Raw genomic sequence first — 24944 nt, 5'->3', positions numbered from 1 at the left:
GGTAACCAGCTATTTATGGTGGTTTCAGGTTTCTTATAGAAATCTGGTTTATGTCTGCATTCCCAAAAAGGGATTTGTTTTGAATTCACTGTTTTGAATATGCCGGCTGCTTCCAGCCAGATTTGGTGGCAGAATATCAATTGTCACCAATTTTGAGATAATTTGAGACCAAAAGATGAGGACTCCTACATTTTACAGCAGCAGACAGCAGATCAGCTTCAGACCAGCTTCAGCCTGCTGTGTCTTGCTTGTACATAGGTCTCTGTAAGCAATTATCTTCATGCTGGTGGTGGTATAAAGCTTCTGGTAGCCACAGCTTGTTGCTTTAAAGGAAGGTAAAGAATTGACTCCAAATTCACAGTCTGCATCAACGTCTTACATATATCATTTTACTTACCAGAACAGATTTAAAAGGAGCTGTAAGAAGAGCTCGTGATTCAGAGGTGTGACACTAGATCCTTTAATTGCATACTGCGTGTTTCACCTAAAAGCAAAATGGCTTCAGGGATTGATGGTCTGGCAGAAAGCATTTCTACCTTCATGATAGCATGTTTAAATTTAGTCCAGAGAATGTGTGAATTTGGTCTATGAAATACTATGGCAAACCTCTGCTTTGCCAGTGGTAGAGGAACTACAGTGGCAAAGCACTGACCCACTGGGAAAAATACAGTACTTGCTGTTTTAAAACTTGCAGAAGGTATTGTAAAAGGAATAGTGCTGTGTTCCTCCTTTTGATGTCCCCTGGAGAAACGGTGTGATGGATGAAGCAGCTTTGTGTTGCACTGACTCTTGTAATGTGCTGCACCCCAACCACCACTGTCCTTTGTCAGAAATGGAGACATCTGGGTCAGTGCAAGTCTGTAGTGCCATCTTCTCACTGTAGTTCCTTAGGGCTGTTTTTCTTGCGTGCATAGACTTGAAACAAAGTAGAATCGTGACATAGAGAGGCATTCTGATTTCCAAATTCCCAGCAAGAGAATTACATTAGAATCACAGAATGGTTTGGGTTTGAAGGGACTTTTAAGTTCACCTAGTTCCAGTGCCTCGGCTATAGGCAGGGACACCCACCTCTAGATCAGGTTGCTCAGAGCCCCATCCAGACTGGCCTTGAACACCCCCAGGGAGAGGGGATGTTAGAGAGAAGTGGCCCTAGAAGCCAGATATCATTTTTATTTAATTCGGAAACCACACCACTTGTGTGCACGGTGTCTGGCATACCATAGCTGTGGAAGCTCAGCACAAACCAAAATCACTGCTAATGAGGTAACTCCAAGATCATCTCCAGCTGCATGGAATGGCAGCCACAGTGAGTTCAGCTGTAGGGGAAAAAAAAAAAGCAAAAAGTTATGATCCTGCTTACAAGGAGAAAAAAAAGCACCATGTGGTCTAAGATTTTCAGAAAGGAGAATGGTATTCCACCCGCACAACAAACCTTGGGAGAAATACTATGCCTTTGAAGAAGATGAGACATGATCAGTGCCGCCAGACTGTTTTTGTTCTGCAGAAGGAGCAGTATTCTAGCGTGTAGAAAGTAAGGAATGCTTCGGAATGCATCAGAACTCCTTTGTTGAACGATCCTTTCCAGAAGGTCACAGTTGGATGTTCTCCTGGTTTCTGTTGAAGCGGGACCCATCCTTTTTTGCAGCAGCCTTATCTCGGGGCTGAATTCCAGAATCAGAAGCTGTGTCCTCCTCCTTCCTTCCAGTTTCAGTTTCAGCCTTTCTGTTAATCTGCCCTCAGGGTTCCTTATTCCCGATTTACCTCTGTGTGGTGGATTAAGCCGGAAAGTTGCTTTGTATTCCTGGACTGTGCTTTTCAGTACATACCTGAATCCCACTATGTACTTATATACTTGTGTTTAGAGCAGCCTCTTCTATTAGCTACCAAAAATGAATTCTCCCCCTTTTTTTCTCCCTTTGCACCCTTCCCTGCACCCCTGCCCCCTCCTTTTAAAGGTGACAGACAAATGAAATGCCCATGCAGTACCTCTTTTACAATTCCTCACTGATGCCTTTTGCAGCAGGGCACGCAAAGGCTCCTTATCATTCGTCCACAACATAAGCATTCAGATGCTTCACAGAATGCTGGCAGAAAGGAGTCAATATTTTTCTGTCCTTGAAGAGAGGTTGATAATGATAAATTAGTGCCTGAGTTACCCAGCACTGTGCATCATAAATTGTATCACAACAAAGAATCAGGAGAACTTATTTGGATGTGGGGGAGGTAGAATTTATACGCAATAATACGTGCCTTGAACTGGATATAGGCTGAGATGGTGCATTCTTACCTTGTTTATATTAATATATTTACTGCACAATCCAATGGGAAGACTATCCAGTACATTATAGGGGCAAAGCTCTCTCATCTTCCAATTTCATACAGGTTGCTTGCACAGGAGGGACTTCTGAATACAGGAGCATATTGATTTACCCTTGGGTCATAACATCCCATGGAACAGCAAAGGTGTTTTCCCACCTCTTAGAGATGCCTCCCTAGTAACAGAGTGGGACTTTTAAACCTGGTGTTCACTGAGGAGAAATGAGCAGATGGATGGTGAGCTTATGCTGGAAGAAGCATGCCTTCTCAGGCAATCCTTCAACTCTGGGCATGAAACTGCTTTACCGTTTTGGTCACAGAGACTGAATTTGGGGTTGGACTCGATGATCTCTAGAGGCCCCTTCCAACCCCTACGATTCTGTGATTCATGACCTCACATTACTGAATATGGAGGCAGTTTGCCACAGTTGCTTTACACTCCAAAACAGAGACCTGTCCTTTTTCGCTTGCCTTCTTTCTGTTGTTTCTGTCATTGCACCAGGGCCACCATAGCTAGGTGCTACGCAGAGAGCAGTTCCTGAACACAACAAAGATTACAGAGAGTCTGCAAAGCCAGGCAAGGGAAATGACCTCAAGTTGCACCAAGGAGGTTTAGATTGGATATAACAAAAAGCTGCTTTACAGAAAGTGTTGTTAAGCACTGGCATAGGCTCCCCAGGGAGCTGGTTGAGTTACCACCCCTGAATGTGTTTAAAAACCATCTGGATGTGGTGCTCGGGGACATTATTTAGCAGTGGGTTGTTAGAGTTAGGACAGTATGGTTAGGTTGCACCTGATGATCTTGAAGGTCTTTTGCAACCCGAGTGATTCTATAATTCTAAGCAAAAAATGAGACAATGCCGTTCAGCCTGGGATTGGTGGGAAAGATCTTGCTAGGTGACAGTTTTTCTTGTCTCAGAGGAGCTTTCCACAGCCACCTAGGAGCTTGGTGGAGTACAGAATAGAAAGTGAACATACAAACATGTAGATAAGTCCTTGTAGTAGGCCCTGATGACTTTGGGGGAAAAATACAGTATGTTTTTGGTGTCCATCATTTGCATGGGCTGTAGAAGTACTTGTTGCAAAACCTTGAGCTGACCAGGGTGCCATAGGATTCTGTGAAGTTTTTTACTTAAGCACTTCCAAGGACTTGGAAGACTTGAGAGTCTTTTCAACTTGATTATTTTTTTCAGAGTATAAAAAACAATTATTGACATCAGAAAGGAAATAAAAGGACTTGTTAATAATTTTCTGCCTGACCTCTTGTTTCCCTGAAGGGGTGGATTTTACATCTTCTTCCAAATCTAATCATCAGAATTCTAAGAGCCACTTCACATTCCTGTTTGCTTTCTGAGTCTGACATCATGCAGGTAAGCCCATGAAGTCATGAAAAACTTCATTTTTATTACATTTTATTTTACTGTGTTAAAATACGCATACATGTTTCATTTGCCACCATGAATAAAATAACAAACTTCCAGACATGATAAAGCTTGATCTGTATTGGTGTAAGGACATTTTATGAGTTAGCCAAGCCAGTGTCCCTGTACCTGATGTTGTAATGTAAGTCACCAACCTTTTTCCTTTAGTCTGGTCTTTGAGCGTTAGATTAAAATGCTCAAACTAAAATATTAAGTGTTCCAGAAAGCAGTGCTGTCAGGTGCTGGCATTTAAAAAAAAATATATTTTATTTTAAATTAACTTCACACCAAAACCAGGATTGAAATTTTGTACTGAATTCTTCATTGGTGCTTCTTGCTAAGTATTGTTAACTTCTGTATCAGTTCTAGGATAGTGCTATCAATCATACCTTTGCTCTGACTTTCTATCAGCCAAATTGTAAATAGCAAGAACATCATTACACAATGCCAGAGAAATTAACCTTAAGTACATCTTAAGCTTACATCTGATTCATTAATTCCCCAAAACAGAACACTAATTAACATAACCAGCAATACGTTCAGGTTTGTCTGTATTTGCCACTGGATGGCTGAAGCTATTTCAGAAGCATTCCCGAACTGGAAAAGTCACAAACCTGAAATACACTGGTCACTTCATAAAATTCATCTCATCTAACTTTCAGCATGTATGGAACAAATGTTTACAATGAAGCTTACCGTGCCAAGTTTGCTTTAGTAGAAGATGAGTCTCACTGCAGACACCTGCGTTTGCACAGGTATATTCCAGTGTGCTGGAAGCACTATACAGGAAGGAAAAATTGAAGCAAAATGGAAAAGCTGAAACAAAAATGACATACCAGAGTAGCTTTCATCATTTAATTATTACTTTTTCTTGTTTTCATAAAATCACAGCATGGTTTGGGTTGGAAAGAACCTCACAGCACAGCCAGTCCCACCCCATCAATATCAGACTGTAAAAAGTCAGTCCCCCTCTGTTTATAAGCTTCCTTTAAGTATTGGAAGGCCATAATGAACCCTCTCTAGAGCCTTCTCCAGTCTAAACAAGAGAGCTTCTTCAACTTTTCTTCGTAGCAAAGGTGCTCTGGCCGAAGAGCATCTTTGTGGCCTCCTCAGGACCTGCTCCAACAGCTCCACATCCCTCTCTGTACAGAGGGCACAGCACTCCAGATGGGACCTCATAAAGACAGAGTGGAGGGAGGCAGTAACCTCCCTCTCCCTGCTGGCCACAGCTCTGTTGGTACAGCCCAGGGTACCATTGATGTTCTGAGCGGCAAGAGCACGCTGCTGGCTCACATCCAGCTTTCTGCCCATCAGGACACCCAAGACTTCTGTCCAAAACACAATACTTTGACAGCCTCGGCTTAGTTCCCAGAGTCGGAGAAGATGCAGCTCGGTGCTGTTTTCTGGAGGTGCTGAAGGACTGCTAGCAGTCTGCACAGAGCAGCGTAGGGCTGGATGAATGCAGTTCTGCCATGCAGCAAAAGCTTCCAGGCACAGCCTCTGATAATGCTGCATAGTACTGCTTGTTTAGGAACACGCAATGAACATGTTAATGAGAGAGAATTGCTGTTGTGAGATTACTTACTAGTCTCCCAATCTGTACCACCTCCCAGTATACTTATAATAACGTACAATCAGATTCTCTAAGGAGCTTGGACTTCACTTTGTACCTCGGAAGTGAAATATTGAACCAAAACTGTATTGTGAAATGAAGAATGTTTTTTGCTTCAAAGCTTCTCCAAGTGCAGCGCAGACAAGCAGTATACTGTGGGAGTACGTTACCTCAGCACTCCCATACCACAGGAATGTGCTGTTAGCCCCTGGCTAACTTATTTAATTGCACATTTATAAGGCAATACGTGAATTAAAAATGGAATAGAATAATATAAAAAAAGATAACACTACTGTGTTTGACCTCTTTTATTAGCATACTTTATGTTCATATTTTACAATATAATAAGTTATATGTACAGCATTAAACAAAATTATTAGAAAGTAAGATTTGGCAAGACCTACAGGAGTTTTTTGTTCCTGCACATCTTTTGTGTAACAATAAAAATACTGTATACTAAATAAAATAATGTTAAATAGTCTGTGTTCACATTGGCACCGCTGATTTCAAGGCCCAATCAAGGCCCAACAAATGCAAAAAAAAGAGGATTGCTTTGGCTTCTTTTAGACAAATTAATGGTGTGTGCTATTAAATGAAACATGAAATACAGGGGACAGCCCACGGAATAACACTGTAGTTACACTCTGGAACAAGAGAAATAGAATCTTCCCATTTTATTTTTTTCCTTTTTAACTTTAGTAGCAATGGACCTGATCTGCACATGTAGGGTCTTGGAAATCTTGCTGAAGATTGCAGAGCTGTCAGCAAACCTCAGAATCTTACTGAAGCCTATTGAAGTCTGTGTGAATTTGTCACTGATTTTAAGATAGCAGGAATCCTGCCCATAAATTAAACATCAGTTAGCCAGTTAAATATTCAAATAAATGCAGCTTGCATCTTCCTTTATAAGAAAAGTCAAAATTCTCCTCAGATTTAGCACATGCAAATTAGTGAGTGGGTTAAATACTGAAGGAAATGGTGGAAGAATAGGGAGGAGAGATTTTTTGGCTGTATGTACTTCCTTACAATACAGATGAAGTGCTGAAAAGATCAGTGAATACGGACATTAAAGGGAGCTACTAAATGTTCAACACGATTATGATGCTATCGTAGATAAGATCTGGTTAAGTGATGGAATACTGGTTACTAACATCAGGGTTACAGTTCATATTTTTCTCATAATGTTTTCCTTTTTGGTCTAGCAATTTGGAATTTAAGAAGTGTCAGTTGGTAAGTGACAGTTCTCTTCATTTAGTGGTTAAACTGACTGAAATCAGTCACTGCTCATTTTAAATTAAGCGCAGAGATTTGGTAACACCTTCTGGCTTAGAGTCTGAGCAAGTTTTACAGATGTTTTAACAAAGCAAATCAGAGTAGCTAAGGGGAACAAATAATATGATTTTTGATGTGCGTGAACTCACAATAATTCTTTACCTTCCAGAAGAGCTAATTTCTGTGTGTGGGGTCTGTGCTCATGTTTCAGGTTGGATATTACTGAAAGAGTGGTGAGACACTGCAACGTGCTGCCCAGGAAGATGGTTTAGTGGGGAAATAGTGATGGTAGGTGGATGGTTGGACTAGATGATCTTAGAGGTCTTCTCCAAACCTTGATGATTCCACAATTCTATGTTTTACCTGCACTGGAGCACAGCATTTCAAAACCACTTGTTCCTGTACCTTTCAACTGTCTAAAGAAATTCAGTCTTTTTGTTCTCGGTGTCACACATGCCCCACTGTTGTCTGCATATTCATCTGCTTGAAATATTACTTGGCATATAGATGTCACTACTGGAAAGTCATCATTGTGTGTGCAGTGTTTGTGTTGCTTTTTTCTGGTAGCAGTAAGGAAGAGAAAAAATTGTTGCTCTCCTCTGCACTTGTGAGATCACTGCCAACGCACACTGCCCTCTCGCCAACCAGTTTGCAGAGTCTGCAGTTTGAATTTACAATTTCTGAAATGTGGGCATGGACCACAAGTGCATTTACATGCATTATATACAGCGTTTAGAAGCGCTTCCATCTGTAAATTATCTTGGAGCTTTTTTTCATATACTGTAATCAGTTAATCTGAGGACTGTGTACATACACCTATGCACATTCTTCTAGATTTAACAAACCCATTGGGAATACAGAAAATGAAACTGGTTAAATGTTAAATGTGGTAGAGCTGATGGAAATGTAGGTGCCTAATGTGTATTAATTGATACTGTGGCTGTGGTGCTGTTGTTGACTCTAACTATTAGATCAGTGGTTGACCAAAGCCCCAAGAGACAAGGCTATCTTCAGTGAGCAACTCAACAGCTTTCTTGCAAACCAGGCAGGAAGGGCAGCAGCAGAGATAGCTGCACATATACTCAAACACAGGCTGCACAACTCACGTTTTTGTGTCCACTTATTATCAGTGACTGTTTAACATAATCATTTTGTTTCACGACCTGTTTCATACCAAGCTCCTTGGGAGAACTGTGCTCTTGTTTTGGTAGATGTCTAACTTCACTTTCACAGAAGTAAAAAACTTCCTGTTGGTTACTGGGAATGATTACGTAGAAGAAATGTCAAGGGTCCCTTGTCCAAAGTCTCCAACGTGCTGCTGGCTGGGATTGCTGTTCTCACATGTGTTGTGGGAGCACAAGCCCCAACCAGGCCCATCAGGACGTCACTGCTGGCTCAGGAGCTGGCGTTGCTTGTGCCCACTCGAGAATATCTGCACACAGAGACTCGACGGCATCCAACCGCTCGATCTGTACCAGTTTGGTGAGCAGCTCCGGGATGCTGTAGCCCGCCGTGCTGATGCGGTCAAACAGCTGCATGCCGTCTGTCATGCCACCAATTTCGTCCCTCTTCAGCCCAAAGCTCTCAGCAAGGTGGCGCCACGTCTTCACTATGGCTTTCTCTGTGTTGTACGTTGAACTGAGCATTCGGCTGGTCTTCTCCAGGCAGTCAAACGGCAGCTCCGTAGGGCTCAGGCCTGCAACGTGAAGGGTTCTGGTCAGACTGCTCTGTGCACAAGTCCTGGCTATCCAAGGAATTTCTTAAAATACTATTAGCAAATAAGCACAGCTAAAATCTTCAAGTGTGAGTCCATGATAGGTATGTTTAGCTCCACAGTTACTACCATATCTCACCTGATAATAGTAGGGTACAATATTCAAGGTTTAATTAGGGTAAAACGTTGGCTGGGAAAGAAGTACTAGATGGGTTGTGTGCACTCCTATGGTACTGCCCCCTCCCACAACAATTCACTTGCTATGAGAAGTGTAGTGGAAACATATCCCTCTATGAATACACCTCTGCACATCCAGCACAGTGTCTGAGCTCGAGAGCTCTGGCCCTTCCCTGATTCTGTCAGCAGCAGCTGCTGTAACATCACTGTAATTGAAAGTTGCCCTTGTAGGAATGCAAAGAGTGAGGTGCAGCAAAGATGCCAGATGCTTGCAAGCATAAATGTCCCTTCAAATGTTTGCTTGTCACTGCTAACTATTTACCAGTCATTCTGTGAGAAAAAAGCTATTCTTCCCTGTAAAGTTCTTCTTTGTGCTGCTGGTCACAGAACTGAAGAGGTAGAGTGTTTCTGAAAACAGTCTTTTGCTTCTGTAGTTTTCCTGCTCCACATGCAACAGCAGTAATTTGATGGGAGACAGAGCTCCCTGAAACAGAAAACTTGTTCACATGTACGCACGCAAAGTATGTGCAACTAAAAAAGGTAAGTGCAGTTATATCCTCTGTACTGCACGAACATTAGTTCATGTGAATCTATGGATCTATGAATCTATGGAATCGGGGCACCACGGTGCTTTCTGCCAGGTGAGAACAAATCTGCTCCCAGGGCCTTTTTTCAGATTTGCACTTTCTTTCCATGAAACTCTCCTTTTCACAGGAAGACAGTTTTACAGTGATCTAACTGTTATGCTTTTAGAAGAGGTGCAAGTTTTGTGCACTCACCTTCCGCAACATCGCATACGTTAGCGTACACATCAAGTATCTTTTTCCTTCGACTTTGAATCTAAAAGAGAAGAGATTTGTTGCATTATATTTTTGATCATGAGAGTAAACAACTGGAAGGCAGTAGTACAAAACCTCTGGGAGACCCTCCTTTCATGGCTCAAGGGATTATCACATCATGTCCTCAGGGGTCCTTTTTTGAAGACTTATGGAAGAGGACGCAACAATTCAGTGAAGAGGAAACACGTTTCTACTTTGGCTTTACCACTGCTGGAGAACTTTTTTCAATGTATTCTTCTTTTAGATCAATGTCTTTTCTACTCCAAGTGTTTTTGTATTTTGTTTCTCTTCCAGACTAAAGGAAACTCCAAATAATGAGGACTAATTCAACAACCCAAGTGCAGGAAAAAATGCAAGAGATGTCCAAGTAAACTGAAATCAGACTGAAATTGCCTTCATCCAACAACGTAAGAGAACTCTAGAGGAGGAGATCACCTTTTCTGTCATTTGGCACAGAACTGCTTACTGCCTTGCTGATGAATTAGGTATTTGTTTCCATTATATATTACCTGCATGAATCTGAAAGATTTTTACAGAGAGATAAAAAAAGAAATATCTGTAACACTTTTGATAGGGAAAATTTGAAGTCTAGGGTGCTGTCATCATTTTTGACAAGAGACTCAGATTGAAAACTTGACAACTTCCAAGCTGAAAATGGACATTTTGATGTAGTTTCACTTAGCAAAAAAACTCTCAACATTTGGCCTTGGATTCAGCGCGGACTAGAAATAAATGTCAAAACATCGTAAGTTCTCAGGAACTGGAACTGTCATCTATCTGCCAGCTTTCACTAGGGCTGAGCTCTCTGAAAAGCTCTCATTTTGATAGGACTCCAGCATTATCTCCACAAATTCACCACTTTTCACTGAAAACCAGGATGAACAAAGCTCTATTTTCACTACTGTATTTTTTTGTAGAAGGATTTTCTCCACTGTATTTGGACTCAAAGGGACAGGGCACATCAATCACTTGGATTAATAGACTTGTAGCTGGAGACAACAAACTGGCTGCTCCACCCAATGCCTGTCTCAAAGTACACCACGTTGGAGGGAAATGCAATGCAGACACTGACTTCATTCACATATTCTTGGTACAATTTACGTGTGCTTAATCTTTGGGATTCTGATGTACATTTGATTAGCTGTTTCAGATCCTTATAATCAGAAACATCTCTTCTAAAGGAATTCATTAAAATGAATATAAGAAAATGATTAGATGCCTATTTTCACTCTGTCTTCATTTTTAGGACTAAAGAATATTACTGAAAATTCAATGGCATAGAATTACCCATGCCTCTGAGTAAAGACAGGCAGATGCTATGCTATTGTACGACTCCTACCTTGCTGTTATATTATTTTTCTGTCTGATTTTCAGTTGTCAGTGTAGCTTTGGGGTTGGCTATATTAGCATTAACTGTACTGGGGGTTTGCTGATTTCTTTTTCTTTCTTTAGATTATAAAACATAAAATGGAGAAAAGTAGAGTTATTTATCTTGTAGCAAATTTTCTTTTCAACCCTGAAAGTATTTACACATATACACAGACACTCTCTTAAATATTGAAGGAATTTCCTATGCCATTATGCAAATAAGAGTCTGTAATGAAATTGTCAGAAGAAACTGTCTTGTATATTGTGGATTAGTTCTATCTGCATTATAGTGCATTTTTGTGCTGATAGTTTCTATATTGTTTTCTTAAAATAAAAAAGAAAACAAAACACAAGAACAACAGACCACCACCACCACCAATAAAAACATAGAAAGCAACTCTCAAATTTTAAATCTCAAAACTGCCTTACCCCAGTTGATTTATTGCTTGTAGAAGATTTATCTCTGGCCAAATGCACTAAAGATAACAAGCATCTCTCTGGTGTCCCTTGCTTGTCAACTGCAACTTCTTCATCACTATCCATGCTACGACTTAAAAGTCGTTCATTCTCAGAAGATGCATCGTTTTCACTGTAAATGAAGGATATGGTTGTCTTAGTGAAGCCTCTCATGGTTTGACTCCAATGATTTCCCTTATGCTATCCCAGAGTAATGGAATAAAAATGTTTTCCATTTTTTATTCCCCTGAAATCTTGTGAATGTAACCACATTCATCTTCTGAGGATGTATGTGCAATGCTCACCAAGTTGCACAATCACACTTATCTTGCAAGAATCCTTCAGCAGCAGGATTTCCCACTGAGGACAGTATTTACCTCAGTGGAATTCTGTTATCCAGCACAGAATCTCTGTGGGCTACAACCCAGAGCACATCGTGCTCAAGGTAATGTTTTAATGTATGATAGTCACCTCTTCCAGAAATTCTAACACCTGCAACTCTTTCACTGACACATTTTTCCTTGATCTACCAAACTAGAAAATTACTTCTACTTTGTTCTTCGTGAGAAGAACGTGCCCCTTTCCTACTTCAGTCAAAATGGATGCATCTTTATTTTTTTTACCTACCTTTTAGCAGCCTTAGCTGGAGTTGCTGTAAGTTTTTCAAACTCTTCTTTCTCAGAGAATATCACAACATTATCTGCAGATAAACCATTAGAGAAATTTACATTGGCAATGAGTATTCAAAATGGTGCTTTGTCTGAGGAGCTACTGTAACTGGCAACCTTGCTGCAAACAGAAATCTCTCTGCTACCTTTTGAATTGCTATCAGAGGATTAAGTGACATTCTGGAAGTACAAATACTATTATAAGAGGGCTGTTCCAATAATAATGCCTCCTATTTTATGATGTTGGCTCAGCATCGAGAGGTGGATGTTGGTGGTATGGCAAAAGAAACTGAACATTCCTGCCAATATCCCACTACATGTTATTGCCATGTGACAGATGGCAGCAGAGGGACTTTAACACAGCAGCATCCAACATGGAAGTGCAGATGAAGCAAAGTGGTGCCAATGAATTCCTCCATGCAGAAAAAACGGCATCCAGTGACAATCATCAACACCTCCAGAACATTTATGGAGACCACATTGAATGTGTTCACAGTGAGGTCATGGGTGGTGCATTTCAGCAATGATAACAGTGATGTAAAAAACAATCTATGTTCTGGATGACCACACAAAGCTGTCACACCACAAAATGAAGAGCATCTCAACCAGCTCATCAGCGTGAATTGGTGCATTATGACCAGGGAACTGAGTGTGGACCTGCATATTGATTTCAAGGTTTTGGAAATGATGATGGCAATATTGGAATATTGCAAAGTTCCACCAGGTGGGTCCCACTGATACTTACACAGTAACAGAAAAAACATCATATGCAAGTTTGTCAGGACCTACTGAACCAATACTGGGCTAAGATGACAGATTCCTGGATTGCATCATTACCAGTGACAAGACATGCAGTCACCATTATGAGCCGGAGTCAAAATGACAGTCCATGGAGTGGGAACACGTGAATCCCACATTAAAGAAAAAGTTCAAGATGCAGCCCTCATCAGGTAAAGAGATGCACAGTGTCTTTAGGGATAGGAAAGGAGTGATCTTTCTGGACTTTCTGAAACCTGGACAAACTACAACTCTGACTACTACATCTTGACACTGATTCTAACTTCCAGAGTCAGGCCAGAGAAGAGGACAACATTTCTCTTGCAACACAATAGCACCAGGCCACACATCAGTTTGAAGACCATGGTGCACATTACCAATCCTTGCTAGACTGTATGGTCCAGATTCGGTGCCTTCTATCTGTTTGAGCCAATGAAAGATGAACTGCATGAGTTAACAATTTTCTAGCAACAATACCATCATAGTAACTGTGAAACAGTGGGTCACTTCCACTGGTGCAGATTTTTACGAGCATAATATGCAGGCTCTTGCTCATTGCTGGTGAAAATGCGTAGCTAATGGTGGTGACTATGCTGAAAAAGAGTGTTTTGTAGGTGAGAATTTGGTCTATCAAATAGTGTTAGCGTGCTCTTTGTAGCTGCTGCAGTTTCCATGGAAATGGGAGACATTACTTTTGGATCAACCAGTGTACATAATTAATTCGTAAATGGACATGAAATGGGGGAATTGTAATAAAAGAAGTGCAATATGAGTACTTAAGCCCAATAGCATCTTGAATAGAAAATGCAAAACTAAGGCAACTTATACCTTGTACATCTTTCTTCTCTTCTTGTGTATTAGCCTGAGCTTCGACATTTTTTACTGAGTGGCTCTTGCAACAGGCTAGAATGTAAAAATAACAATAATTATTCTCAGAAGCTATCTAAAAATAGCATTTTCAGGAAAAACTTGTTGTGCTGAACAATTACCTTGAGCAGAAGGTTTGGTTTTCACAATGTAAAACATGATGATGAGGACAATGGCAATAGCCATTATGAATATGGTAGACATTGCAATTATCAGAGCTGTAGCCAGATGTCCTTGTCCTGAAAGGTCTGCTGGAAAAATAAATAAGTACTTTTGTATAGAAGCAACTCTTCAGATCAAAGAATAGTTAGCAGTTTACACTCCGCACTGCCGTTAGAATTTGCACACTCATTTTGTTGATCTGAGCTCTAGGTCAAGCACTGCAAAACTAAATGCTGCTTCTCAAAGGGGAACTATCTGACAATTTTCAAAACTGTGACTCAGGCTGCAAGAACTACTTAATAGTATTCATAAAAAATACTTGATTAGATGATGATACAAAGATGTAGGAAATGTTATTATCTGCTAATTATATAGGAAACTATATGTATGCAAAAGTAGCAGCCTTCGTAACATTGAAGTAGTGAAACACTACTTAAAAGAAAGAAAAGCAAACAAAAAATATTAAATCAAAAAATCCCCATAAAATGGGATGAGAGGTAAAAGGTCTGTTAATGTATCTGGCTGCCCCAAAATCTTTGCAGTAAGGAGAACACAATGTACATGTGGAATAAGTAATGTTTTTTAATAGACTTAAAACACAGCATTGCTGCGGGGTGAATTTAAAACAAGGTATGTGGAAAGACAGAAGCAGAATTTGGATGATCAGGTTAGAATCAAAAACTCGTGGAAGGATGCAGAAAAAGTCCGATACGCTAAAATGCATGAAAGTATTTTTTCTGAAAACATGACCCTCAAGATCTTGTTTACATACAAAATGACCAGGAAGATCAGTGTGGTCAGTACTTCATTAACTGCATTCTTCCTGTTGTGTGTACTCATGCTCAAACAGTTAAAAAACCTAATAATCATAGTGGAAAACAATTTAGAACACTTCAGTAAGAGACTGGCTTTACCTGTCCATTTTACTGTCACCAGTCTAAATGAGGCTTTATTGAGGCACAATGCCGTATCTCTATCACTACAAATAATGAGCTAATTAATTGCTGTCATTACCCACTAATGTCCAAGTGCATTTTAAGTCCATCCTCCTAAAACAGCAGTATTGATTAACCAAGAAATAAAAAATTAATTCTGAATTATTTTAACAGCCATTTTAGAAGTCTGGAAAGAGTGGCAACAAAATTCACAGCAGATATTATTAGTTCAGTCACACTTCTGTTGATGCTATTTCTGAAACCAACAGCTGCCACATTAAAGCCATGAAAGTCTTCTTACCTTTGTGAGCATGCTGGTAAGGTGAGAAGGTACTTGTGCCAGAGGTGCTTGGGAAAATGGCTGAAATGACAGAGGTAGCCCCTGCACCTGCAACAGGAAAACAGAAATGCTATAAACTGCCACAGGAAAACCTGGCAAAAGTGACAAGCAAGACTGTTGAATGCCCTTCTGTTTCTTGGAACTGCACTGCCTCAGAAGGAAACAGAATTTCTGCCATCTTGCTGGCCAATTTGTTTCTTATGATCCTTCCTGTCAGTCTAAATCTGTGTCTGAGGGGGAAAAAAATCTCCAAAGCAGTAAGATGAAGTACCTCAAGGACTACTTCATGTTGGCAGAGTGAGATCGCCCAGTACAGATTCTCCTTGAGTAACTTCTACAGTTAAGTTTAAAAGTTAGTTCATATTTTTATTCATCTTTCATATGGTGTCACACACCACATTTTCAAAGCAGTAAACCAAGTCATAAACTGACATCTTTTCACAATATGAGACAATAGTGAATATTACTGGGAATAAGGCTGTTGATGAGAATGTTGTATGAAAATACAGGGTGGTATTGGCATAGAATTCCAAGAAAGGCATGAAAACATTGGTTTGGAAGAAAACATTCTCTCGATTCTCAAATAATTTTTCAAATAATTGGTGAGGAGGTTATGCAAACAGCCACTATGAACAGCCATGGAAAACCATCCTCTGGCTAGTAGCGGGGATAAAAAATCCCTTCTGCTTTATATTAGCTGTGCACAAAAAAAGTCCAGTGATGACATTTAAATTCAGCAGACCTAAAGCCAGAAGACTGCTCCAATCACACAGCACATGGCTTAGCAAGCTGGTGTGGCAGCTAGAAAAGCTGGTAACTCACCAAGCCATTCTTTTGACCCAGTAAATATCACAAGAAATTCAACTCACTAGGTAAAGTTGACAGGAAATTAAGTGGCCTGGAATGGTCTGAGAAATGTTCCATGGTTAAGTACAAAGAAATGTACATGCTTTTCAAATTAAGAATAATGTTTTCCAAAAAAAGCAAGAAAAAGAGATGTTACCTAACATAAAATGTGGCTGTATGTAGAGAATATGAAGTGTACACTCTTCAAGAGGCCACAAAGTACAAGTTGCAGATGTCTTCAAAAGATATTTCCTTTAACAACAGTAAAATTTCTTTCAAACATAATTTCTTGAAAGGAAATGAACTCTATTAATAAACTGAAGGAATTTTTGCAACTGACGGAGTGTTTTCTTAAGGTTTTAATACACTAATTTATTAATTCAGATGCTTTTAGCATTATGTAAATGACAGGCAGATTGCATAAATCTTGCCTCTGGTCCCTTCCCTGTGACAGAGCTCATTCTTGGAAGAATTATTTATAAGTTGCAGAACCTGCAGCGCAGCAGTGGAGCATCTACACGTTAACAGACAAAGATGCCATCCATCTGTAATGGAGGTTAAAGACAGGTACTTTGTAAGAGTGCCAGTAATTCTCCACAAACCAAAATGAATCACACTTAGTTTCAACCTATATATTTACTCATCTCAGCTTAGCAGTGGAGGCAGGCTACTCGATGGCCAATGCTGCAGTCAGAGACATGTCTGTTCTTCCATGTCCGCAGCAGCTACTAGGCTTAGGCCTCTTCTTGCTGCCCCCTGGCAAACCCAATTACAGACGATTGCAGTTCTGTGCAGTTCTTACAGGCTGCAACAAGTCAACAGAGGCTTTCTTTCCACTGTCTTTCAATTAACATGGCAAACTGCTCTCGTTTGTCTGCCTGCAGTTTATCTAACAAGCTTGAGCTCATCTCCTTTATAGGCAGGGTTTATCACACCCTTTTCCTTCATTTGATACATGGAGTAATTGAAAGATTTCTGCCTAATCCTTCAATCATTCAATCACTTGGTAATGCAAGAATTTTCATCTGTGGAAGGAGAGCTGTGGTGGGATGTCAGAAAGCAGCACTTCACAGGAACGGTAATGGGGAAGGCCATCTGTTTGTCTTTCAACATCATTGCCACCCTTCACCCAGCTCTATCCACACGAGAATATGGTGTGTTGCCCACCCTACACACACTGAAGCCTCTCCTACACACAAGGGTGGTCATTTTCATCTTTGGAGAAGCCTGCATAAGGGATTTTCCTTTGGTTACATGGGAATGGGGCTACATTGATTCTGTGCTATCTATCGTGGCAAAAGCGAGGCTGACGCAAAAACACAATGGCCTTTTACATATTCCTGTGTGGGAGTTAAATAACATGCATATTTTAAGTCTATTATCAAATTTAATAATTTGGCATATTCACTATGAGCCAAGACTTTTCATTAGATGTGGCTTAGAAGCAAGTGCCAGCTCATGCACCTGCACTACAACAAGGGGAACCAAAAATGCCACCTTCTGCAGAATTTCAGTTCATGCTGTTTTGTATGAGCAAAAAGAAGCAAAGCAACAGAAAGAAGCAAAGCAAAATCTAGCAGTACACTGATTCCAGTGTCAGTTGTTCCTGTGCACATCCAGTTTGGTGTCCAGATTATACTATTAACTCTGGTTCCAATATAGATGACACTTACACACCCTATGAAGACTTAGAGCTCAGGTAGAGACATGCTAACATGCTACAACACAACGTATGGAAATAACTCTGTTTTAAGCCCCCAACAAGACTGATGGCTGCAATATGGCTGTGCAAAAGAGTAGTTTATATTCGTAGACACCTGTAAGTAATATTATAGGGATGTGATAAAGATATTAGGAAGAAGGTTTATCAGTGAAGCTTTGCCATTTTTTACATCATATTTTTATTAAAAAAAAAAAAGATAAGATATTGGTAGAGTCTAAACACTATTTCATTAAAAAACAGCACATGCTGATTAGGAGAACAATTTAACCTGTATTCAGATCTGAACATTTGTTGTTTTTTTTTTTTTTTAACTTGGAAGATAGTTTTAACTTAAATTGCCATGCAGACAGCCATTCATCCCCATAGCAAACAAATGTAAGGCAGTAACATAACATTTTTGTTTTAAGGAACCGTTCTGCTTTGTGTAACAGGACTATTGCTGTTGTTTATGTATCTCAAGACAGATTTACAGCAAGAAGTGATGAACAAATGTGCCAGATCTGTGGGATGAGGAGGGCACAGGGAGGGGAGGGTTGCCCAACATGCCCTCTTGCAAGTGTTTGTGCCTGGAGGAAATTTGGTGCAGTAGGGACCATATGTGCTTCTGACATATGTTGCTGTAGGTGGCAGCTTACTGGTCCATGCAAAGGACTGCTGCTCCTAGCTAGCAACAGCTTCTCATGAAGTTTATTTAACACTTAATGACATACTGTAAAAATACCCGAAGTGTGCATGCAACAGACAACCAAAGTGATCCTGAAATACAAAGCGTTTAAAAAATGCCTTTATGCCTCTATGTGTCTGCTCCTTGCTATTGGGAGCAGCTTGCTGTCTCTCCTATCGTACCCCACTTCCCACAGCCATGGCCCATTTACGAATGACAATCCATACTCATTACTGCCAGCCGAGCTGTGCCTGCAGGCACTGTGGCCATTTTAAAGGAGTGAAGTAAGATAAAGCACCGTGCAAACAAATAAACAGCAGCCTGAAATATGAGATGGAAAAATATATTATATTGAGTTGAAGTTCAATAAAGGTAGAAACTTTATGGCTGACAAAGTAATCAGGAACTAGATTATAACTAAATCTCATCATAAATAAAGACCTAGCTATTTAGAAAGCCCATGTCAGAATTTTCAAATTAATGTCAATCTGCAGTCAGATACTTACAGAAAAGGTTTTCAGACTTAAGGGAACAACACTTCCTATGGAAACCCTGTCTACTTGGACACTCATGGATCTGAAGCTGCTGTCAATATCCGGGTGCTCTTTAAAGCACTTACATATGAACTTAGTAAGCAGACATCATCCAAATCTAGTAATATTGCACATCACATATAACAGAAATTAGCTCAGGCAGTTGAGGACTACTTGATGGCTTTTGATTCTTCCGTTATTTTCAGGAGATATACGGAATACCATAAGGCAGTTCAGCCCAATATTTACTGTAGCCCCAGGCAGATTCCTCAGTTTAGGTAGTTATTGAATTGGGAAGAGTGAGAAGCAAACATATTTCCTAGTTTGAACGTTATAAAAACTGCGATAACCCTAACCCTAATTCCTACAGACTTTAGTTTCAGATCTGGTCAGTCTCACTGTAAGGAGCCACGACTGCTCAGACACCTAAAAAGACATTCTTTTTACTCTTGTGCTCCGTAATGTTTTTAACTTTTGGTTTTTTTCTCTTGTTGTTTTGCTGGCGTAGGTAAAAGTGCTGATGATAGAAGGCTGCATGGCCTTAGTCTGACAATTTATTTACTGTTTTGTTTATGATTTACTGAGATCTTTAATTTTATGGCACTGGCATGTTGCAGATAGATACACAGGGACATAGCAGGCTTGTGAGAGGGCATCGTCCGAAGTCCTCAGAGTTTTCAGGTCAGTTGCAATAGGACCAAGTGCCCTCCTGCACTACCCAGTGATACCCAGACCCAGCTTTCCTGGCAGCCCAAGAGAGCAAAGTCTGTACTTGATCCTCAGATCTTTTCCCTGGAAGGTTTATGGCTGAGGCTGGCCAATTTTGTCCCAATATTAGGTTCCTCTCCTAATATAGACAAGCCCTGAGGGAATGAGAATAAGGCCACACCACCAGTGAACAATAAAGCACTGCCTTCAATGTTTCTCCTATTCCACATGCGAAGAGGAATGGGGTGTTCAGAGATCAAACGGCACAAAAAAAAAAAACCCAACAAAAAAAAAGTAGAAAAAAAAAAGTTTGTTAGCTCCAGCTAACAAGCCTATTCATTTGTAAGCCTAATTTGAAACAGAAGGAAAATGTCCTGATGTTGATCATATTACAAAAGGACAAAACTGGCAAGAAAAGAAAATTAGTGATATTTCAAAGAATGTAGATTTAAAACAAAAACCTATGAAATAATTATTTTTCACTAAGGCAAGTGTTTTTGACATTAGGCTTGTTTGTGTTAAATACTTCAACTAAGGAGGCTGAGTCTCAACCTTAAGCACATGGGTATGGACATAACCCCTGAGGAGGGCTTGTTGCACAGAGCCGTCATCCTGCTAGTAACTTGTTCTGCCTCATCTGTTCAGCTGATTTTGAAGTCCTAACGATACAACAGATACCATCTTTTATATTTCCAGATGCCATTCACTCTCTGGTAGCTCAAAAATAAGACTGTATGTTTTTCTTTGTTTTTTCTCTTCTTTTTTTTTTTTCTTTTCCTTTTTTTCTTTCACTAAGCCATCACTGACAAGTGTCAGACTTACTTGAAAACCTAGGTTAATTATTTTAACCGTTTCCAAGTCTGTGGCTGGGAAAAAGAAATGAGAGGAGTTAACAATATGCTTTGTCTACGTACACGCAAGAGCACAAAGAAAACCCTCAATCACTTTCTGAAATTCCCTACATCCATAATGTGAGTGGATAAATGTTTACATATTTGTCATAATTGGGTAATAATAAAAATCAAACTTCAAAATATAATGTTCAAGATTTTCTAGCAGAGTTTGGTTTTTGTTTTCCTCCATCACTTTTGAACTTAAATGGCAAATATCAAAGTTCGAACAGAAGAGCAGTTAACACACATAAACTGGCTGCTCAAAGATAACATCTCTTCCAGCAGCAGATGTACCTCTGCCAGAGAAAATTCTATGTAGGTTAAAATGGGAGTCTGGACTTGATGATCTCCAGAGGTCCCTTCCAACCCCTACAATTCTGTGATTCTGTGATTAAAATCTTCTGTCTTTTGCATATTCTTTTACAATGGATGAAAGCAAAAAAAAAAAATAACCAACAACTCCACATATTCAGAGGTCTCAAGTGACTCCAGTTCCAAAACTGCTGACAGCAAATCCAGCACCATTAACTGTGGGAAGCCACATCTTAAAGTGGTTTGGTGCTCACTACCTGCAGTGCATCTTCAAATTTGCAAAGGTAATCTGAATCCAGTAGGTGCCTCCCTCACTCTCCGCAAAGCTGCTAGTTGTCACAGAGGTATTGCATCCCAGTTCAGTGTCAGCACAAGTCACTGATGGTTCACAATGTCCTTCAAACACTGCTGAAGGCCTCACCTCTTTGATGTTTTAGCACTGTGCTTCTCTGTGCTTAGCAGAGCAGGACTGAGGCTCAAACACAGTAGACTTGCAGCCCCAAAAGTCTTACACATGGGCATTTCAGAGTGCGCAAGACATGAAAAATCAAAATCTTTATGGTGATGCTGACTCATTTCAGAAGACAATTTTCCACACAAGAAAAAGCCTTCCTGCTACACAGCAGACATCCTCGTACTCACATAAGCACACCCTTTGTCCCCTACTAGCACTTTTCCCACAAGCCACCACCAAAACCTGACATTCTTCACAGAGCGCGGGGAATTACTGCTTTTATCCTTCAGTCCAGAGCGAGACTTCCAGCACTGCAATCTGGCGATACGGTTATCTTGATTAAAGATCTGACCTCTACATGTCTCTTTCTCCTCCCACTCTGATTCATACTACTTGTGCTTTTTCCAGCTCAGCTCCCTTGAGAAGAAAAAATTAAAGTGACATGGGCCTATCACAGAATTTCCTTCTCTCTTCCCACATCCTTTATACTAATATTTCCAGATGTTGGGACATGGGGTGTTCACCTTGTTTCCTCAGCCATTTCAAGGTTTATTGACTGTTTAGGAGATGAAAGTTGCACAGCAGGCTCTTGGGGTTGAAAGCTGTTTGTTTAGCCTTTGATCAAAACCAAATATTTTTCTACCAGGTAGAATACACAGTGAGGTGAGGCCTTTGAGGTTTCCCTGCAGCAGTGCACATGCCCAGCTCAGCTCTTCCTCTGGCCCTGTGCAACAGGGACACCACGCTATTCCCAGCCAGGTATTTTTCCAACAAAGGAGAACACCACTGTCTTTCAACTTGGTCTCAAACCTAAAGAAGGCCTAAAATGGGATATCTCTGCCCTAGTTTTTTATATGTAGAAGTAAAGTGTTAAAGACAGAGCTTGCCACACCTAGCTTCCTACTCTGAAGTAATGTGTCACCCTTGTTTCCTTGCAACACTTTGGGTCACCTCTCTCCAGTTACACAAGAGTGTTTGGAGACAAGGCAGTTCTGGGGAGCAGCACTGTGGCAAAGTTTGCAAGGTCAAAGCTCCCAAAGGCTGTTCAATGCTCCTTTGAAGTCTCTAAAAGGGAACCGAGGAGGGCTGGGACTATATGGACTTTGGTAATGCTTCTGGGGTCCAGTCAGTGGAAAAAGCAATGACCACCAATAGACAGAAGTCCTGTGAGTAGAGGAGCCAAAGAGCTGATATTATCCTTCATGCAATGAAAACAGTGTGCTTGCTTTAGGGCTACATGCTCAGAGAGCAGCAGTTAGGTTAGTTTGGAATTCACAAACCTCAAAAAATTATGGAGTTGTGCAACACTGACAAGATAACTTTTTATTTTTCTCCGGTTGGTATAATTTGATGGTAGTGAAGCATGTGATTAATAAAGTTTTATATTTATTTATATTTAAAGTCTTTTGCTAACACCTGACTTTATTCTGCCTGTATAACAGTGAGCAATGCCTTTAGCAAGGCTGATTTTGCATTTGGAGTACCAGTATCTGTGAGCCAGGAAGCCACTGTTCCAAACAATAACCAGAAGTTTAGACATTGTAAACCACATAATCTGATCTCAGCGATTTGAGTGATTTGGATTTCTAAAGCCTTTCTGGTCTATTCAACAGCTGCAATCAAATGGCTAGTTTCTTGGACCTGATTAAAATGGTAATGTTTACTACTGCCAGGACTAATGCTTTCTACATTAGTATTCAGTCAGCTTGGAGGCTGCCTGAACAACTCCCAGAGATAATATATTTATTCTTGTGTTGGTCAAGTTAAAAATGCAAGTGGTTCATCAGCTGTATAATTCACATTTCCCTTGCAAATATTAGAACATGAATACAGTATCTGACAAATACTCCATAAAAGGCAAAGATTTGTGCTTTGAATTGAGCAATAGCTATAAGACCCTCAGGTAGCTCCATCCCAAGTAAGTAAGCTACAGTATGTTTCATACTACTGAAGATCCATTTCAGCATGTGCTGAAGACAGAGTATTGGAGCATAAGAGCTGATTCATCTCAAATTAACCCTACTATCTTATGCTGTCTTCTATTCTGAAAACAAACCAAATCTCGGGGAAAATGTGCATGGCTATTCTGGATGGCATCTCAAGGAACTGCGGAGTTAAAACCCCACATCTTGAAGCAAGACCAGGCATGCTGGAAGGGCATTTTCATAGAATCATAGAATGGTTTGGGTTGGAAAAGACCTTTAAGATCATCTAAGTCCCCCTGCTCTAGTCTGAATCTGCCCTCTTCTAGTTTAAAGACATTTCCCCTTGTCCTCTTGCTACATGCCCTCATAAAAAGTCCCTCCCCAGAGCTTTCCTGTAAGCCCCCTTCAGGTATTGGAAGACCACTATAATGTCTCCCTGGGGTTTTCTCTTCTCTACACTGAAAAGCTCCAGCTCACTGTTTGTTTGCCAGCTATCACTGATCACCTGTTAATCAAGTCAGTCTGTACAGCTGAACTGGCTTGAGTACCATCAGCAGAGACAGAACTGCTAGGCTGTTGGCTAGCAGCGGGTATGGCTATATACTCAACACAGAGCAGCCAGCCTGCATGTGCATGCAGAAGATGCATCTGCATCCTCTCTTCTTACAGCACACCCTCATCTTTCACTTAGATTCTTAGCCTTGTGTTTCTACTTACCTCTCCACCTTCCTGCCACTCCTCACACCAGGGTCCACCTCGGCACCCCTGCCTTGCCTCCAAGGACAGACCTTATCTCAGCAGCTCTCCCTGGACTTGCCCACCCCACCTCTCTGGGGCAGAAGCACAGGTTTTGGGAACAAGTGGGGTCCTGTAGCCAGGCAGGGAGAGGTGATAGACAGCTGAGCAGCCACACTGTATACACATGGGCTGGAGAATGCCTCCCCCTGGACTTTTACCCTAGGTCTCTCTGCAACGTGGTATTTATCATACAAACTCCTGCACTTTAGAAGTAGTAGATGTTAATAACCCATCTTCCTCCTTTAAAGTGGCTTGCAGGTTACCAACCACACACAGTTTAGCAGCATCTGAACTAGCTAATTGTGTACATAAATAAACATTCAGGGAGCTTTGTGTCAACCACTGCTTTCAAATTAAGTAGGCAAAGTGCTGCAATTCTTTTTCAAGGCAAATACTTTTAATGGGATTTTATTTTTACATGTATCAGGTTTCTCTGGGGGACAGTCTGTTTTTGTCTTTTTTTTTCTTATTATTATTTTTCTTCTTCTCCTGATCTGCTCAAGATTCTATGAGGGAGGTCCACCTCATTTGCCCATTGAAAGGGAAATTCATTTTTCCTTTTTTTTTTTCCTCAGTTTCTTTAAGCTTCAAAGGAGAAACCAGTCTTCTCAGGGAGCTACTTCTGTATTAGTGCTACTGCAGGCTGTCTTTCCTCTCCCTGGCCTGAGGATGTCAGCTATTGCACACAAGAATAGGAACTGCCAGGATGTCGCACACACTTACATACATCTTTTTTCCATCAGCAAACTACAGGTCCTTTTGTCAATGAAATCCACTGATTTAACTCTCCTATCAGTGCTGACTATCACACTCCAACACCAGTCCTTGTGTTGGATGTAACCAAAGGATGTAAAAAGGTGTGATGCATTTTTACTGGCATCTATACATTGTTCCATGTTTTCTTCACAGTTGAACTAAAGCTGAATTTAAAAAATAAATTACAGTTTTGTGATGTCCTGCACCCAATTGGTTAAATAACCATAATAAACCCTGCATGGGATGTCTTAATAGATGAAAGCTGGAGCATAACTGAACAATAGCAGGTCCTAAAATCAAAGGTTCTGATCTCTCCCCAAATGTTCAGCATTTGCTTCCTTAGTTGGCAAGGCCAGTTGGAAGCAGAAATTGCTTTACTGGAGACTGAGTTATTGTTTGAACATAATA

General features: G+C 40.5%; 1 protein-coding gene across 1 annotated transcript in view; it reads right to left on the bottom strand.

Annotated features, from left to right (window-relative positions):
- Positions 1-6446: 6446 nt before the first annotated feature.
- EDAR (ectodysplasin A receptor) overlaps positions 6447-24944 on the bottom strand; it is a 60366-nt gene continuing 41868 nt past the window's right edge. Inside the window, exons 6-12 of the mRNA XM_065741072.1 lie at positions 14886-14972; positions 13610-13738; positions 13449-13523; positions 11803-11875; positions 11149-11308; positions 9292-9352; positions 6447-8317 (exon numbers count right to left, since the gene is read on the bottom strand). Coding sequence (XP_065597144.1) covers positions 7998-8317; positions 9292-9352; positions 11149-11308; positions 11803-11875; positions 13449-13523; positions 13610-13738; positions 14886-14972 — 905 coding nt within the window. The 3' untranslated portion in view covers positions 6447-7997. The remainder of the gene's footprint in view (positions 8318-9291; positions 9353-11148; positions 11309-11802; positions 11876-13448; positions 13524-13609; positions 13739-14885; positions 14973-24944) is intronic.

Source organism: Cyrtonyx montezumae, unplaced genomic scaffold (assembly GCF_038088225.1).
Source record: "Cyrtonyx montezumae isolate F1298 unplaced genomic scaffold, pur_monq_1.0 scaffold_3, whole genome shotgun sequence".
NCBI lineage: Eukaryota > Metazoa > Chordata > Aves > Galliformes > Odontophoridae > Cyrtonyx > Cyrtonyx montezumae.
This window is presented reverse-complemented; position numbering and strand designations above follow the sequence as displayed.